At 36.5% G+C, this 16,851-nt stretch overlaps 1 protein-coding gene and 1 pseudogene across 1 annotated transcript; both read right to left on the reverse strand.

Moving 5' to 3' along the window:
- Positions 1-725: 725 nt before the first annotated feature.
- On the reverse strand, positions 726-4,473 carry LOC139882609 (disease resistance protein RUN1-like). Its single transcript, XM_071866896.1, has 8 exons — positions 3,986-4,473; positions 2,795-3,899; positions 2,703-2,714; positions 2,546-2,614; positions 2,479-2,502; positions 2,170-2,394; positions 1,096-2,088; positions 726-932 (listed from the first exon to the last, which is right to left on the reverse strand). Exons 1-8 carry the CDS (start codon positions 4,471-4,473, stop codon positions 726-728), a joined length of 3,123 nt encoding a protein of 1,040 aa, XP_071722997.1.
- Positions 4,474-11,274: 6,801 nt separating this feature from the next.
- Positions 11,275-13,379, reverse strand: LOC139882610 (ATP-dependent DNA helicase Q-like 2; annotated as a pseudogene).
- Between the last annotated feature and the right edge of the window lie 3,472 nt (positions 13,380-16,851).

A 16,851-nucleotide genomic window follows, 5' to 3' on the forward strand; every position in this document is an offset into this window, starting at 1 on the left:
GTCAGTTTCGGACTCAATTGGCTCAGTCGGCGTCTATGGTTCACGGCGGCAGAGAGTCTCGTTCGATTTAAGGTAACCGGTGCTCCTTTATCTTCTTCTCGTTGAGCAATGATTCTGGTTCCGTCAGTTTGGGTTGCTCGGCTCAGTCACGGCGACGGACAAAGGTTTTCCGGTGACAATATGGTTTATGGGTAGGTTTTTAGCTTTAGAACTTCTCTTAGCTTTCTATATGTAAATTTGGGTTGCAAGTCTTGCCTTTACAGATCATTGTAATACAGCTCATACAGATGATTGGTAATTACGTTTTGAATTATTTTGTGATGAAGCTACTCAATGAGAGAAAATAAGGAAATTGGTAATTACTCCACATATTTTAGTGTCTCAAAACAATGGACATATTTAGTGTCAACTATAAGATAAGCTAATAGTGTCATAACATAACACTCACCAACTGCGATATGGCAACTGGAAACCCATAGATAGAGGCCAAGGCCAAGTGATGTTTAGTTGGGGATTTCTATCTTCATCAGCTTCCCATACCAACTTCCACCCGCTTAATTTGACTTTGTAATCGTCAAAAACGTTATCTATTCGGATTTCGATTTCGTCTCCGGCATCAATATGTTTATCCCCAATGTTCCAGTAACTTAACCATAATGTAGAAAGATTCTCATCTTCATTCCCATCTTCTGTAAAGCTCTCATACAAGGGGAAATAATGCCACCTCATTCTGTTGCTCCTATTGAATATACTAATTTGGCTGTAATGTGGGGTTGGACTATTCCCATCCAGATATTCAAGGCACGTATCTTGAAATCAGGTTTTGATGGCACCACAAATGACATGGAGTTCCCCTCATGGATTGTGTAACAGTTTGGAACCTTACTGATCATTGGGAGGAAAATGTTACATATGTTAAATTCATACATTACCTGCAATTAATATTATGCAAACAATTAAATGAAATAAATAAATACAAATGTTTACATAAAAAAAAAATACAAATGTTTAACTAATTCACCAAGAAAATTAAGATTACCTTGAGTGGAGTGTTGTGTATACGTGTACGACCGTAAATACTTTTTTTAGATTGACCTTCATCCGTTCCAAACATTCTGATCTGTACAGTCCCAAACTTTCTATAACGTGTGAATCTACATGTCCTATTGTGTCTAACTTAAACCTGCCTTCAATCTCCACCAATGAAACTGTGTTGTACAAATCACTTTGAAAGAGATCTGGATCCCGATATTGATACTGCTTCATGAAATTTGGGATTTTTTCCACTGATGTACATTCTCTCAATTCAAGGACTTTCAAACTACTTGGAAGCTTCTGAATAACTTTGAGTCTTGTGCAATTATCTAAAACAAGTTCCTTGAGCTTGGTAAGGTTACTTATATCAGCGGGAATACTGCAAAATGGGTTATCAGATAAATTCAAGAGTTTTAAACTACCGAGGCTAAAAAGACCCAAAGAAATATCATCATCAGATAAATTGCAGTTTCGAAGTGTCAAATGAGTAAGAGAAGAAGGGAATAAATCAAGAGGATTTTTTCTAGGTGACAGCCAAGATCTTATATTTGAATATGTAGATCTAAATGTATTTAGCGATAGACTGAGTACTCCCTCTGAGTTTCTATCACTGGGGGAAAATTGATTAGAGCCGAATCTTATATTTGAATATGTAGATCTAAATGTATTTAGCGATAGACTGAGTACTCCCTCTGAGTTTCTATCACTGGGGGAAAATTGATTAGAGCCGAATCCATCTAGATCAAGCACTTTTAATGATTCCATTTTCGCTAAAGCCTCAGGTAACTCGACAAGAGCTGAACAACCCGATAAGTGAAGTTCTTGAAGAGATTTTAACACATTGATGTTCCATGGAAGCTTCTTCAGGTTTTTGCAGCAATTGAGATTTAAAATCTCAAGCCTATCTAAACGTCCAACGAAGGCATCGAGCGTAACCAGTTTTGTACAATCTTCCATTATCAAACTCTTTAGAAAAGGCGTACCAGAAAAGTTTGGGATAGTAACGAGTTGGTGGCAATGGCTTGCATAAAGAAACTTCAAAGATGGAAGGCTCTGCTTAAAGATAAAAGTTAATCATTACCTACAGTGACACAAGATACTACAAGAATTTAAATTAAACTACTAATATTATACCATTGCTCCTTCCCAAAGACGTTTGATTTTGCTGTAAGATACATCGAGAGAAACCACCTTCTCCAAACAAAAATCTGGGGGTATGCATTTCATTGGAAATCCATGCCAACAAAGCCATATCAGATTCTTGGGGAAGTTTTTGTGATTCCCAATAAGGTTGCCATAATTCAGCATAAGCAGCTTTACGTTTTGAAGCCCTGTGAATGTATCAGCGTCTACATTTCTCTATTTACATAAAGGAATCGTTAAATGTTAATATTCATCGCTCACTTCTAAATATGACATTCAACAAAATTCATTCATACTTACAGTTACTTCTCCAGATTTATCTGCCTTCAACGAAGAAAAGACAAGAGTACTGAGTAGTAGTCCTTACAGTTCTTTCTTTCAGTAAAGCAGATTCTTCCATATCATTCCATATCCTTCTACGTTTTCCAAGCGGATGCTTCCATATTTTCATAAAGGAATCGTTGAATGTTAATATTCATCACTCACTTCCAAATCTGTCATTCAACACAATTGATACCAATCACTCTTTTAGTGCCCTGCAAAACAATAATGATATACAGTTAGATATTTTCTTGCGACGAAGTTCATCACATGTGGAATGAGTTGTAGTTCTTACACTTCTTTCTTTAAGTAAAGCATATGATTCCTTATCATTCCATATCCTGCTACGTTTTCCAAGGTCATGAAGTGATTCTTGACGAACAATTTCTCTCCCCATGTCTCTGATTAGGTTATGCATAGAGAGCCAACCTCCATCAATTCTCAACAGACATCTTTCAACTAAATTTTCAATTCCTATTTTTGAGTAGTAACCACAACCATCGAGAATTTCAACCATGTGATCATTGTACTCCTCCTCAACATAAAAACATGCAATGTCCAGGAATATACTTTTGTCATGATCATCTGATAGAGAATCATAGCTTATTTTGAGAACATCATGAGTTTCCTTATCAGGAATTTCTTTTAATTTTTGTAATGCACTCTCCCATACATCTATATTTTTGTTTGACAAGGAAGCCCCCAAAACTTTAAGAGCTAATGGAAGCCCTCCACAATGGTAGACGACGCGTTCTGAGCAACTTGAGAAATCCTCGATAGGATGGTCTTGGCCAAAGGCATTCCAACTGAATAGTTTCATCGAATCTTCAGCTCCTAATCCTTCCACTTCAAATTCGGAGACTTCATGAGACCTCAAAGTACTTAGCATAATTTTATATCTAGTTGTGATGATAATCTTGCTGCCCGGACAAAGCTGGTGTTGGCTTCCAAAGATTTGCTCTAACTGCTTTTGTTCATCAACATCGTCAAGAATGACAAGGACTTTTCTACAGTGTATGACATCTCTTATCTTCTGTATTCCTCCGTCTACACTATGTACTTCCACTTGTCTCTTTAAGATATCCGAAAGAAGTTGTTTTTGAATACGAATCAAACTACTTGTCTCCTTTGCTGCATCTCTAATATCTGCCAGAAAGCTACCGCCATCAAATCTCTCAATGTTCTGGTTGTAAACAGTCTTGGCAAGAGTCGTCTTCCCGATTCCACCAATCCCATATATTATCGCAATTCCAGCTTGTTTTGAGCCATCATTTAACCAATTGTTAATGTGTACTGTTATAGAAATTCTTCCGACAATGTGGGTTGGAGCATTCAGTTTCTGTCTTTCTAACTTCTTTTGAACCTCTCTCACTATATCCTGAATAAAGTCAGCCTCATGCCTACAAATCAAACTTAAGATTTCAACTAAATGAAGAAAATTATGCTTTTAAAATGACATGTAGTGTTTGTATAATGAATTTATCACCTATTATTTGAATCCATCCCTGAAAGATCTGCAACTTCCTTAAGAGCAGCTCTCCACTTATCAATCTTGTCTTTCTCATCCTCCAATCTTTTCTCATGCTTAGCAAATGCTCTCTCAAAAGTACCCTGCTGCCACCTAACATCAGCCGGATCGACACGGTAGAAAACTGGTAAAACAGTATTTTTAGTTGCTCTCTGTTTTTCCAAGATCCTGACGAGCTCCTCAAGACACCAACTTGAAGATGCGTAATTTTCCGATATAACTATGACGAAAACTTTTGATTGTTTGATTGCTTTTTCAAGTTCACCCTTTATAGGTTCCCCTCTACCAATTTCTTCATCGTCTCTATAAGTATGAACTCCTTCACGTTTCAAAGCATGGTAAAGATGGTCGGTGAAGTTCGTACGAGTATCTGTACCTCGAAAACTCAAGAAAACATGGTAAGCACATCGAGATGATGATATATCGTCCCTTGCCGTGGCGGCCATTGATCACTGCAAAAGAGACGTCAAAAATTCATGTTTATTCATCTCAAAAGCACTAGCGATGGAGTGGAGTGATTTTTAATAAAAGTAAAATCATGGTCACTAAATAAAACAAGTCGTACCTGAAATGCAAAAGCAAGATATAAGACAATTGAAAAGGCTTCGAATTTGGAGAAATATGGAAATTAGAACTAAAAAGGAGGGAGAGCTTATATAAGTAAGCACTCAAGTGACATACTGTATCATTTTCCTGACTCCTTTATCATCACCACGCCAACTCCATTACTCCAAGTTGACAAATGACAACTATGTCCATGTCCTACCGAAAGTTTACTGTAAAAGAGAAGGGTTAAACCGTAACTCGACCATTCTGCACAAAATATTTGTTTTTTAACCAAAAATGACTAGAAAATTACTCCCTCAGTATTTAAATAGATGATTGAAAAATTGATGTATCTAGTCATCATTATTGTCTAGATAAATCAAATTTACAATGAACCTAAAAAAGGGAAGTGTCAACTATAGAGGTAGTATTTTATTTTTAAACTTTGTCCAGATTATCAAGAAAAAGCAAAAGCAAAATAAAGAGTGAAAGTAAAACGATAAAGAAGGAATAAATATCATACTTATATTATATAGTCCACTATACTGATTATTACTGATACTAGTAATAGCGACTGTACAAGAAATACGGATAAAGGGACCAACCATCGATCGCCATATTTCAAGAAAGAGAGTAAAGAGAGTTCTCATACATAATAATTATATCAAAGCAACTTCCAAAAAAGAGAGTAGAGACGACTTGAGGGAGACTTTTTTTTTCAATTAAAGTCGACTATTTTTTTAAAGAAAAATTCAAAAATCCTTTAATATATTGTCTATTTATAATATTTTTAGGTTTTGCATTGGAAATAAAAAAAAAATGATTCAATTATGATATCCATGTTATACATAAAATAGCCACCTTCCTCAATGTATAACATGATATCACAATTAATGAATAATTATTTAATTTTTTTTAATCCATGCTAACTTGCAAATGGTCGGTCAAAAAGCTTATCTTTTTGTTTCCCGGTCTTACTTTAGACTGACAGTTGAAAATAAATGATACAAAAATTTTCCAAAATGAACAGTATAAATATTCAATCAATCAGCATAGATTAGTTGCTAAGTCTCTTTAACAAGTCTCTTCACTCTTTCTAGGAAACTTCATTATTTTGTTTTTCTTTCACTCTAATCAACCACTCGTTTTCAGTCCTGCCATTGCCAATCTCCATATTGGAATTGGAATTGGATTATATAAATATTCAATCAATCAGCATAGATTAGATGGACTATAAAAAGTCCACAGAACAGAAGTTTCAACTTTGAATACACAATGTGAATATGTAAAGTCAAGGGAAATTCAGTTGTATGAGAATGGCGACAATAGCGTGCATATCAAGAATAAAGAGATTCTTTACTTTCAACACACAATGTGGTTTTGAAAATTGTTTTAGCTGGACGTAGTAATCATTAAGCGATCAGTTTCTACAGTAAATGTTTTCCCAATTTCCTTGACCTACATGAAGTTGATTGCTGCGGAAGTAACCTAGAATGTCTCTGTTTTCACAATTAAAAGCAATAATTAATTAATAATGCTTCTCTCTAATACCATGAGACAAAAAATATAATGAGACAAGCGATTTCTCCAAAGACAGTGGCTTGCTGGCCAAGCTTCTTCTTTCCAGGCTTCCCTTTCACTTCCTTCTTCTTTTGACGACTCTTGTCCTTAACTTTCATCCTTGAACTCATTAAGCTCTCAATTCATGAAACAAGCAAGTTCAACACTTCCATGGCTGTATATTAAAAATTAAAACTTTAAATCAATTGGAGGATGGAATCGAAAATTTGAAAATGATTGATTAGATTTCTTAAAGAAAGCAACTCATGAATTTCTGTCAAAACTTATACGAACAGGTTAGATCCATCTAAAACTTTTTTTAGGAGCAATAGCGCGCATATCATTTGCTAGGGAAAAGAACAGGTTGTCTGCAGAAATTCAATTGGAAAAACATTCCTATAAAATTGTGCTAGATGAAGTAACCATTAAGCGATCAGTTTCTAAATGTTTTCATTTTCCTTCTTTTAAGGCTTGAAAACCTACATGAAGTTAACTTCAGTCCTAACATAACAAAGCATTTAACGAGAGGCATAATGTTTGGCTGCTAAGGTAAGACCTAAAACTCATTAAGAGCTTCTCAAATTTAGAAACTAATCAAATTACTGTAGGAACCCGACCACTCGATTCCCTATTTTATTCACTACTGTGCGCACAGTTTGCGAAAAGAAAGCTTCTTGGATGCATTTCATCAAACATGTTGTAGGCATGAGGTTGCTTGCTTCCCAAGATTTAGTTGTAGCTCTGTTTTTCAATCCTGGAAATGCTCTATACTGTAAAAAGGTCTTTCTAATGCACCAGGTTTCCATTTTCGAGCCAAAACTTTCTGCAGCTTCTCACAAGCGTTTTTATCGAACAGTTTGTATGCATTGCTTTCTTCATCGCCAAGCTACCACATTTTCTTCATAATGCATCCATAGACAATACTTCTAATGACAAATAAACAGCCCCAAACAAGCTAAATACCGTTCTATATTCAGGTCACACAAACCAGAATCATTCATCCCAAGTAACACAATTTTCTAACATAACTTTGCTAGTAATACTTGAACCTGAATAACTGAATGGCCTTTGGATTGATTTTGAGTCGACTTCAGGGCTTTATGCACTTGATTTTTCAACTCAGAAAAGTGATTCCAGGACGAGCTTGCATTTTGTCGAACAGTTGGCATGCATTTCCTATTGTTGCTTGCCTTTGAAGATATTTGATTTTACTGCTTCCCTTCTTCAGCTTCTTGAAACAGAGACCCCAGGAATTTTATAATATATTCTGTTTTTTTTTAAAATAAACAAGATTCAAGGCTTGAGGAGATGAGGTTTGTTGCCGAGATTGGTACAAGAGAAGAGTAATAAGAGACTTGGCTTGAAAGCAAGTAAAGATGAGAAACATTATATGCTAAGCCATTGTAAACTAATAAAAACTGCTTCCTCATGCTCCAACTATCAGCCTTTAAATCGAAATATATCTAGGATTAGCATTAGGCTCAGTCGGACATTTCATCGAAGATAAACTTGAAAATCAAGTCAACTTGAAGCTCCCTTCTACCACCTTAGAACACCTCTAAGTGACACAAGCCAACAACAAATTCTTTTTCTATAAACACATAATGCAAAGATACTTATGTTTTCTGCAGTCTTCAAAACAGTCCCTCCGTCTTCTAAAACAGTCGCTTTAATCGCGAAACGAACTCTCAACAATTACTAACATTGCTTATCAATCAAAACAAACCTGATGTTAAGATATGGAAGAACAATTTTTTTCATAACTTTGCTGTGACATGGAAGCAAAAAATGAGAGCAATCGCCATTGGAAGGGCGCAACCACGCCGGCGTGGAATCGTAATCGGAATAAGTTAATTTTAACGCTAATTTTTGTTATAAGCCCAGTCCACTAGATATTGTTACAGCCCAGCCATTGAGCAGGCCAAGTTAAATGTATTAACTTTAAAGCTACGTTTAACTTGACATGTTAAATTGCAAAATAAGGACTAAATGCAAAATAAAACTTGAACAGAAAATATGAGGACGAAATAAATGAGAACAAATATTATGGCTATTACAGTCCACACTCACCTAAACTAAGAACTAGCTAAAAGGAACGAAAAGTGTAAGTTGGGTAATCATCATAGATAAAGGCCCAAGTCAGGTTTAGTTGGGGATTACTATCTTGATCGACCAGCTTCCCATACCAACTTCCACCCCCTTAATTTGATTTCGCCATAACCATCCGGGTTATCTATTCGGATTTGGTCTCAACTTCGATTTGTTTATCCCCAATGTTCCAGTAATTTAACCATAATATAGGAGTACCATTCCCATCTTCGGTAAAGCCTCTATACAAAGCCCAATAATCCCACTTTATCTCTTGGTCTCATTGACTATAGTAATGCAGCCCATACGTTGAAATCGTTCATATAGAAAACAGAGATTCAAGGCACGTATTTTGAAACCAAGTTTAAAATTGTGCAAACAATTAAATGAAATAAATAGATAAATACAAATGCTTAATTAATGCACCAAGTAAATTAAGATTACAGTGTTGTGTATATATGTACCACCATAAGTACTTCGTATATTGACCTTCATGCCTTCTAAACAATTCTGATCTGTACAGTCCCAAAGCTTTCTATAACATGTGGATCTACATTTCCTACTTAGTCTAACTTCAACCTGCCTCCTACCTCCACCAGTGAAACTGTGTTCCGAAAATTTCTATCCAGGATATTACTAAACACCTTCGTAATACTTGAGATTTTTACGAGAGATGTACAATCTTCAACTTAAGTTTTTCCAAACTACTTGGGAACTTCTTAATAACTTTGAGCCTTGTACACTTCTCTAAAACAAGTTCTTCGAGCTGGATAAGGTTACTTATATCAACGGGAATACTGCAAAACGGATAAATTGCAGTTTTGGAGTGTCAAATGAGTAAGAGAAGTAGGATGGTCTTTCCCAAAGGCATGCCAACTAAATAGTTTAATTGAATCTTCAGCACATAATTCTTGGACTGAAAATTTTGAGACTTCATGAGACCTCAGTGTCATTAGATTTTTATATCTAGTTGTGATGATAATCCTGCTGCCCGGACAAAGGTGTTGTTGGCTTCCGAATATTTTCTCTAACTGATTTTGTTCATCAACATTGTCAAGAATGATAAGGATTTTTTTTACAGTGTATGATACGATCTCTTATCAACTGGTCTCTTTAAGATATCTGAAAGGAGTTGTTTTTGAATACGAATCAAACTACTTGTCTCCTTTGCTGCATCTCTAATATCTGCGAGAAAGCTACCACCGTCAAATTTCTCCACGTTCTGGTTGTAAACAGTCTTGGCAATAGTCGTCTTCCCGATTCCACCAATTCCATATATTATTGCAATTCCAGCTTGTTTTGACCCATCATTTAACCAATTGTTAATGCATTTTGGTTATGGAATCTCTTCCGACAATGTGGGTTGGAACATTAAGTATCGGTCTTTCTAACTTCTTTTGTACCTCTCTCACTATATCTTTATAAAGTCTGCCTACAAATCAAAGTTATACTTACCTTTTGAGTTCTGGATTTTGGTTTGAACAGAAGTGAGGATAAGGAATGTGAGAGGGTTTAGTGATTTGGTTTTGATAGGAAATGGAAAGATTAAACTAAAACTAGCTTACAACTAATTTATTGAATCATAGCCGCCAATCTCAATCTACAGCAGCTTTCCTTCGTTTTTAACGTTTTTCAGTTTGGTCCTTCTGTTTTCTGCAGTCTTCAAAACAGTCCTACCGTCTTCTAAAACAGTCCGGCTTCAATCGCGAAACGAACTCTCCAACAATAACAAAGCATTTATCAAGAGACATAATGTTTGGCTGCTAAATTAAGTAAGAAAATGAACTATTAGTCCGAGCAGTCAAACCTAAACTCATTCAGAGCTTCTCAAATTTAGAATCAGAACAAACCTGATGTTAAGATATGGAAGAACAATTCTTTGAGCTTTGTACCCTTCTCTAAAATAAGTTCTTGAGCTGGGTAAGGTTATTTATATCAACGGGAATACTACAAAACGGGTTACAAGATAAATCCAAGAGTTTAAAGAACAGAGGCTAATATTACTCGAAGAAATATCATATTCCGATAAATTGCAGTTTTGAAGATTCAACTCAGGTTTGAAGATGCAATTTGTGCTAGCTGTAGTAATATTCATTAATCGATCAGTTTCTAAATGCTGCTGCGTTTCGTTTGTTGATTTAATGTAGAAAGTAGAAACCTGTCATTTTGGACTCCCAATTGGACTCCCATAGGAATTGTAAATTTGGTTGTTTTCAGTTTGCAGAGTGGTAGAGTTGGTACAGTACTCCACAGTTTATGTTTTGTTGAAGCTCTTATCAAGCTTAATAATTTTAAATTTTCTACTCCTACCTAGGAGTGGGGATTCACAAACCAATTGCGAATACCATTGTCTTGGATACGCCTCTTGGCGGTATAACTTAATCCAACCCAGGATAAAATGAAAAAATGGGATGTTTTGATTGCTTACTGCTGAAGATTGAGTCTGTTATCTCTGAACTTAGATGGGAGGACAGATTTTAGGATATGCTGATAGTTTAAAATGTGCCTACCTTCCCCTTTGGTTCTGATAACTTCTACGTACATGATCATTGTTGCTGCAATTCTAGTCATGATCTGTTCTGTTGCTGCAATTCTAGTCATGATCTATTCATCACTCACTTCTAAATATGACATTCAACAAAATTCATTCATACTTACAGTTGCTTCTCCAGATTTATCTGCCTTCAACAAAGAAAGACAAGAGTACTGATACCTTTCACTCTTTTAGTGCTCTGAAAAACAAGAATATACAATTAGATATCTTCTTGCGAAGAATTTCATCACATATGCAATGTTAATTAAGGCGATTCTCGTGATGTATAATTTAAGACAATTTGGGTCAAGTTGAAGGGAAAAAAAACATAATTATTGCAGCAAAATGCAAAGTACTGTAGAAGACTTCATTCTGGATATATTTGACGCTCTCCGACGGTCCGCTGTTACCGATTCAGGCCACAGTGAAGTCAATTTGCATCGCCGGTTTTCTGTGCGGACGCAAAACTGGAAGCAGCTTCAACTGGATTTGCATTAACTCCACCCGAGTCATTAGACATTTAAGAAGAGACAATCAGGTCCTTTTTCTTTTCATGATGTGCACTTTCATCCTCGCCAGTTAAACAGACAGTGTCTTTTGCAGATTCGATTGTGGAGCCTCCAATCCAATCTGTCTTCAACCTTTCCACTTCAGAGACATTCAAACTTCTTAGAAGAGCCTCTATGAATGATTTGATTCCAGCTTCGACCACTTTAGATATCAACAGTTTGGATTTCTTCTTCTTCAAGCTTGCTTTGTTCTTAACTTTCTTAGCTGACTTCTCCGGCAAGCAAACCAATCCCTCCACTAATTCTTGCATTTCAGGCTTCATGAAATCAAAACAACAAAAAGCTCGTATACATTGGACAATAAGTCCAGTGTGTTCCTTTGCAAGTGTTTAAAAATTTTCAATTTGGTCCTCTATTTTCTTCTCAACTCGTTGTTTCCCCTTCTGTTAATAGTTTAGGTTATGCGATTCTCTTCATCATTGTCAGCTTCTTCCTACCTCTCAGACACGCTTTGTTGCTTCAAGCTTAATTGAAAAGGAAGTTGGGACCCTGGACTATAAAAAGTCCACAGAACAGAAGTTTCAACTTTTAACACACAATGTGAATAGGTGTTAATAAACCGCCATTTTGTTCTATTATTTATTGAGATGAGTGGATATAAATAGTAAGTTCACTTTTTCCTTCAAAAAGAGTATATCATAAGGAAAAGAAGAAAACTTACAGTCAAAGCCACAAGAGGGACATTGGGAAACTGTGTCTTGAGTATACCAAGGTTCTTGTAGTCGGGGCGAAAATCGTGACCCACCCACTGACTACAGCAATGAGCTTCCTGAAAAACAAAGGAGCAAAAAACTAAATGGTCAAATTGTTCTGTCGCGGAAAATTTCAATAACCAAAACGGCAGTCTAAATAAAATATGAAGAAAATATTCACTCACATCAATTGAAATCAAAGTGAGACGACCAGCATGATGGCACTTCTCGAGTTTTGACATAAATCTCTAGCTCTTTGATATCTTTTCTGGTGTGACATACAGTATCTTAAGCTCTCCTTCACCCTTCTCTAGAGCCTTATAAATGAACTTCTCATTTTCTTTACTTGTGGTAGATGTCAGCATATAAGCCCGGATGCCTAAGGCAGCCAGACCCATCACCTTAAATAGAGGGAGATTGATTTAAAATATGCTTAAAACAATAAATAACTGAACTTTTTGAAAACTTTATATTTTTTATCCAAACACAAGCTCAAAAGTCAAAACAGAACGCACCTGATCCTGAATCAAAGAAAGCAATGGACTGATGACAAGAGCAACTCCGTCACGCAAAAACAGCCGGTAGCTGGTAACATAAACTCTTTCCACCACCAGCAGCCAAAATAACTAGAACATCTCTTCCATTCATGATAGCGTTTATGATCTGATAAGAAATTACAATTTACAATTGATTAGTAACCAATAATGATCCCTGGAAAAAGTCCATTGCAAGACCAATGAGGCCTTTAGATCGTTTCCAACTGTGACTAACACAAGATTGACAATGTATAGCTCTTGTGTCTTGCCTCCCAAAAGCATTGATTGCAAAAAATTATGATCATAAGTTCAAAAGCAAAGACTGAAACAGTACTGACCTCTCGTTGATTGGCACGATAATTTGATATGCCAAAAACATTGAACCTAACATCATCAGGCCTTAGAATCCCATTCAAAAGTTCCCGACCACTCTTCCACAACACTTGGAGCTTTATTTTCAACAGTACTTCCAGATGCATTACATACATCCAATAAAGCTTGGAGTTCTTGCTTCCTTTCATACAATTTCTCTTGCCGATGAAGCAGAAATGTTATCTGGTCTGCACAACAAAATACAAAAATCAATCAGACACAAAATGGGATTGAAAAAAAGGAACCAACTTTACACCAATTCTCCAATAACACAACTGACCCTTATTCTAGAATAATGATAATTCAAGCATAATTCAAGTTAGAAGCCATTAGCGACATAAAAAAACATCTTCCTATTCAAAAATGAAGAAAACTTATAAGTACCTTGTAAATCCTTAATCTCAACATCAACTTATAAGTACCTTGTAACTTCTTTGTTATTTCTTCAGATTCCATATTGGGGTTTTGCCTTTTTTATCAATCGGGAGGTGACTTTGTTTTTCAGTATTGTATTTTTGAAAGGTTTGATTTTCTTTTTTGCAGAGCTCTGAGTGAGAAAGACTGAGAAGGAGACACCATGAATGAACAGTACTGGAATTTGATTTTCTTTTTTGCAGAGCTCTCAGTGAGAAAGACTGAGAAGGAGACACCATGAATGAACAGTACTGGAATTTCCCTAATCCAAGTTAATGCCCAAATTTTGACAAAATTAACAGGCCAAGCCCAAAAACACATTATTTTTTACGTTCCCAACGGACTTCAACCTCTTGACACTCAAAGGGAGGTGGTATTTAACCATTAGACCATGGATCTCGTTGGCACAAATATGACTTTCGTGTAACACAAGATTCCTACATTATTTATACCTAGAGTAGCATAATCCTGATCGGCATTATCCGAAATAGGTTTTGAGGGACAAAATAACTTTACGAAATAATAGTGCTTTGGCTTAAATCAATCGATTAAGATTATACGACTGAACTAAACCTAAGTGGCTCAATCGATTGGTAATAGGTTGGTTTAATCAATCGATTTCGATTATAAAAGTTTCACATGAAAACGTTTAATATGTTCTATTGATTAACCAAATCGAGATTTATAATGAAAACTGATCGAAATTGATCGACTCAATTAAACAAGGCTACACCTCGTTACGATGTTAAACAATGCTACAACTGATCGAGATCGATGGACTCAATTACATAGGCCACGGCACCCATAACGCACTTGTAATTTCATTCCACTAACACAGGCACTCGAGTTTTATAATACACCATTCTAAAAAGGTAGAGTAGGAGACCAGAAAAGGCATTTCAAAACAAGACTATGATATAATATGAACACGTAAATGAATTCTAATACACATCATTTTATACAGACACAGTAGAACAGAGCACAATCTTCATCAACTCTCCGAAAAGAAAAGATATCATCATCTCTCTCAGCACAATTATATGTTCAGGAATGTAAATTCTGTGGATTGATTTCTAATGATTGATTGTACAAAAACTTGTTCAAGTTTCTGATCAACGTTGCTCTTCTACCGAAAGCAAAGTTTGGGTTCATCTCTCCGTTTGAAAGGATATGGAACACCAAACCTACAGTAAGTTATTTCAAAGTGTTTGGGTGTGTGTGCTATGTGTTTATACCTGATAATCTTCGAAGCAAATTTGATAAGAAGGCAACCAGATGCATCTTTGTGGGATATGACAATCATAGAAAAGGGTGGAGATGTATTGATCCCACAACCAATAGATGCTACGTATCTCGTCTTGTCGTATTTGACGAAGCATCATCTTGGTGGACATCCAAAGGTGACGTAATGATTGAGCAAAAGAAACTTGACATGCCAGAAGAAGCAAAGAAAGACGACTGAAGAAAATAACGAAGAGCTCAAGTCCCCAAGAGGTATCAAGAGTCCATGGGAGACCGGTGTGTACCAAAGGATTACAGAGGAAGATCGTCCAAGTCAGCTTGAAGAAACACTTAATGAAGAGGTAGACGATGAAGCTGAATCACAAAGGCCACAACAATCATCTCCACAGTTTCAACCAAGAAGAACAAGCCGGAAACATAAACCAAATCCTAAATATGCCAATACTGCTTTGGTAAAGGAAGAAGGTATTGAAGAACCTGCATCATACGAAGAAGCTGCGAAGAACGACGAGTGGAAAAAGGCAATGGATGAGGAGGTCCATGCTTTACGACAAAACCAAACATGGGAGCTTATACCAAAGCCTAAACAGGTAAAGCCCATATCGTGTAAGTGGGTTTACAAGGTAAAGACTCGTCCTGATGGATCAATTGAGAGATATAAGGTACGGTTGGTCGCAAGAGGATTCTCACAGCAATACGGGCTAGACTATGATGAGACCTTTAGCCTGGTGGCCAAGATCACTACGGTACGAGTTCTTCTAGCACTTGCAGCTAGCAAAAATTGGAAGTTGTGGCAACTTGATGTGAAAAATGCATTCTTGCATGGAGAACTTGATCGTGAAGTATACATGGAGCAGCCACAAGGATTCAAAAGTAAAACACATCCAGAGTATGTCTGCAAGTTGCGGAAAGCATTGTATGGGCTGAAACAAGCTCCAAGGGCATGGTACGACAAGATCGCAGAGTTCTTAACATATAACAACTACTCAGTTGCGCCTGCTGATTCGAGCTTGTTCATAAAGGTACGTAACAATAAACTGATAGCTATATTAGTATACGTAGATGATCTTATCATCACCGGGACGATGATGATGAGATACGCCGAGTAAGAGAAAATCTGTCAGTTCGATTTCAAATGAAAGAACTTGGAGAGTTGAAGCACTTCCTTGGCCTGGAAGTAGAACACACAAAACAAGGGCTATTTTTAGGACAACAAAAATATGCGAGGGACGTTCTTAGAAAATTTTGAATGCTTGATTGCAAGCCAAGTATCACTCCTATAGAAGTTAATGCAAAGTTCTGCGCTGTAGAGGGAAAGGACTTGGAAGACCCAACTATGTTCAGACAGTTAGTTGGGAGTCTTATATATCTTACATTGACTCGACCCGACATTGCACATGCGGTTGGAGTGATGAGTAGATACATGCAGAATCCGAAGAAACCTCATCTACAAGCAATTCAACGAATTCTAAGGTATGTAAAAGGCATGCTCGATTATGGCCTTTTATACAAGAAAGGAGAGCCATGCCGAATAATTGGATATTGCGATGCTGATTATGCTGGAGATCATGATACTCGGAGATCAACTACTGGATATATTTTTAGTCTTGGATCGGGAATCGTATCATGGTGTAGCAAGAGACAACCAACAGTGTCACTATCTACGACAGAAGCAGAATATAGGGCGGCGGCAGTAGCAGCTCAAGAAAGTGCATGGCTTATACAACTAATGAAAGATCTACACCAGCAAATAGAGGAGGCAGTAATACTACATTGCGATAATCAATCGGCAATCCAACTGCCAGAAAACCCTGTGTTTCACGCAAGAACTAAACATATTGAAGTCCACTACCACTTCATCAGAGAAAAGGTCTTAAAAAGAAAGATCCAAATGAAGAAAGTGGTGACTGAAGAACAGGTAGCCGATGTTTTCACGAAGGGCCTAAACGTACCAAAATTCGAGCAGTTTCGACAACAACTTGGAGTAGTTTCAAGGAAAGAGTATAACGTATGAGAATTGATGCTGAGGGGGAATGTTAAATAATCAGCATCAATTAATATATATATATATAGATATAGAAAAGTCTAGATAAACCTAGACTAGACTATAATTTAAAAAAGAAAAAATTAAAATAATAAATAATAATAAAGAGAAGTCTAGAAGTGAGGAGTAGTGTAGAATTATCTAGAGTAGAGAATTCTAGAGTAGTGATGTCGGTGATATCCACCGACTTAGGAGTAGTATAAATATGTGTGTGGTCATGTGGTGAGT

Source organism: Rutidosis leptorrhynchoides, unplaced genomic scaffold, assembly GCF_046630445.1.
Source record: "Rutidosis leptorrhynchoides isolate AG116_Rl617_1_P2 unplaced genomic scaffold, CSIRO_AGI_Rlap_v1 contig29, whole genome shotgun sequence".
Lineage (NCBI taxonomy): Eukaryota > Viridiplantae > Streptophyta > Magnoliopsida > Asterales > Asteraceae > Rutidosis > Rutidosis leptorrhynchoides.

Coding starts and splice junctions, on each gene's coding strand:
- LOC139882609 (XM_071866896.1), bottom strand. CDS start 4,473: ATGGCCGCCACGGCAAGGGACGATATATCATCATCTCGATGTGCTTAC. Junction 3,900..3,985: donor GGGATGGATTCAAATAATAG/GTGATAAATTCA, acceptor TTTGATTTGTAG/GCATGAGGCTGACTTTATTC. Junction 2,503..2,545: donor CTTTACTGAAAGAAAGAACT/GTAAGGACTACT, acceptor TCTTCGTTGAAG/GCAGATAAATCTGGAGAAGT.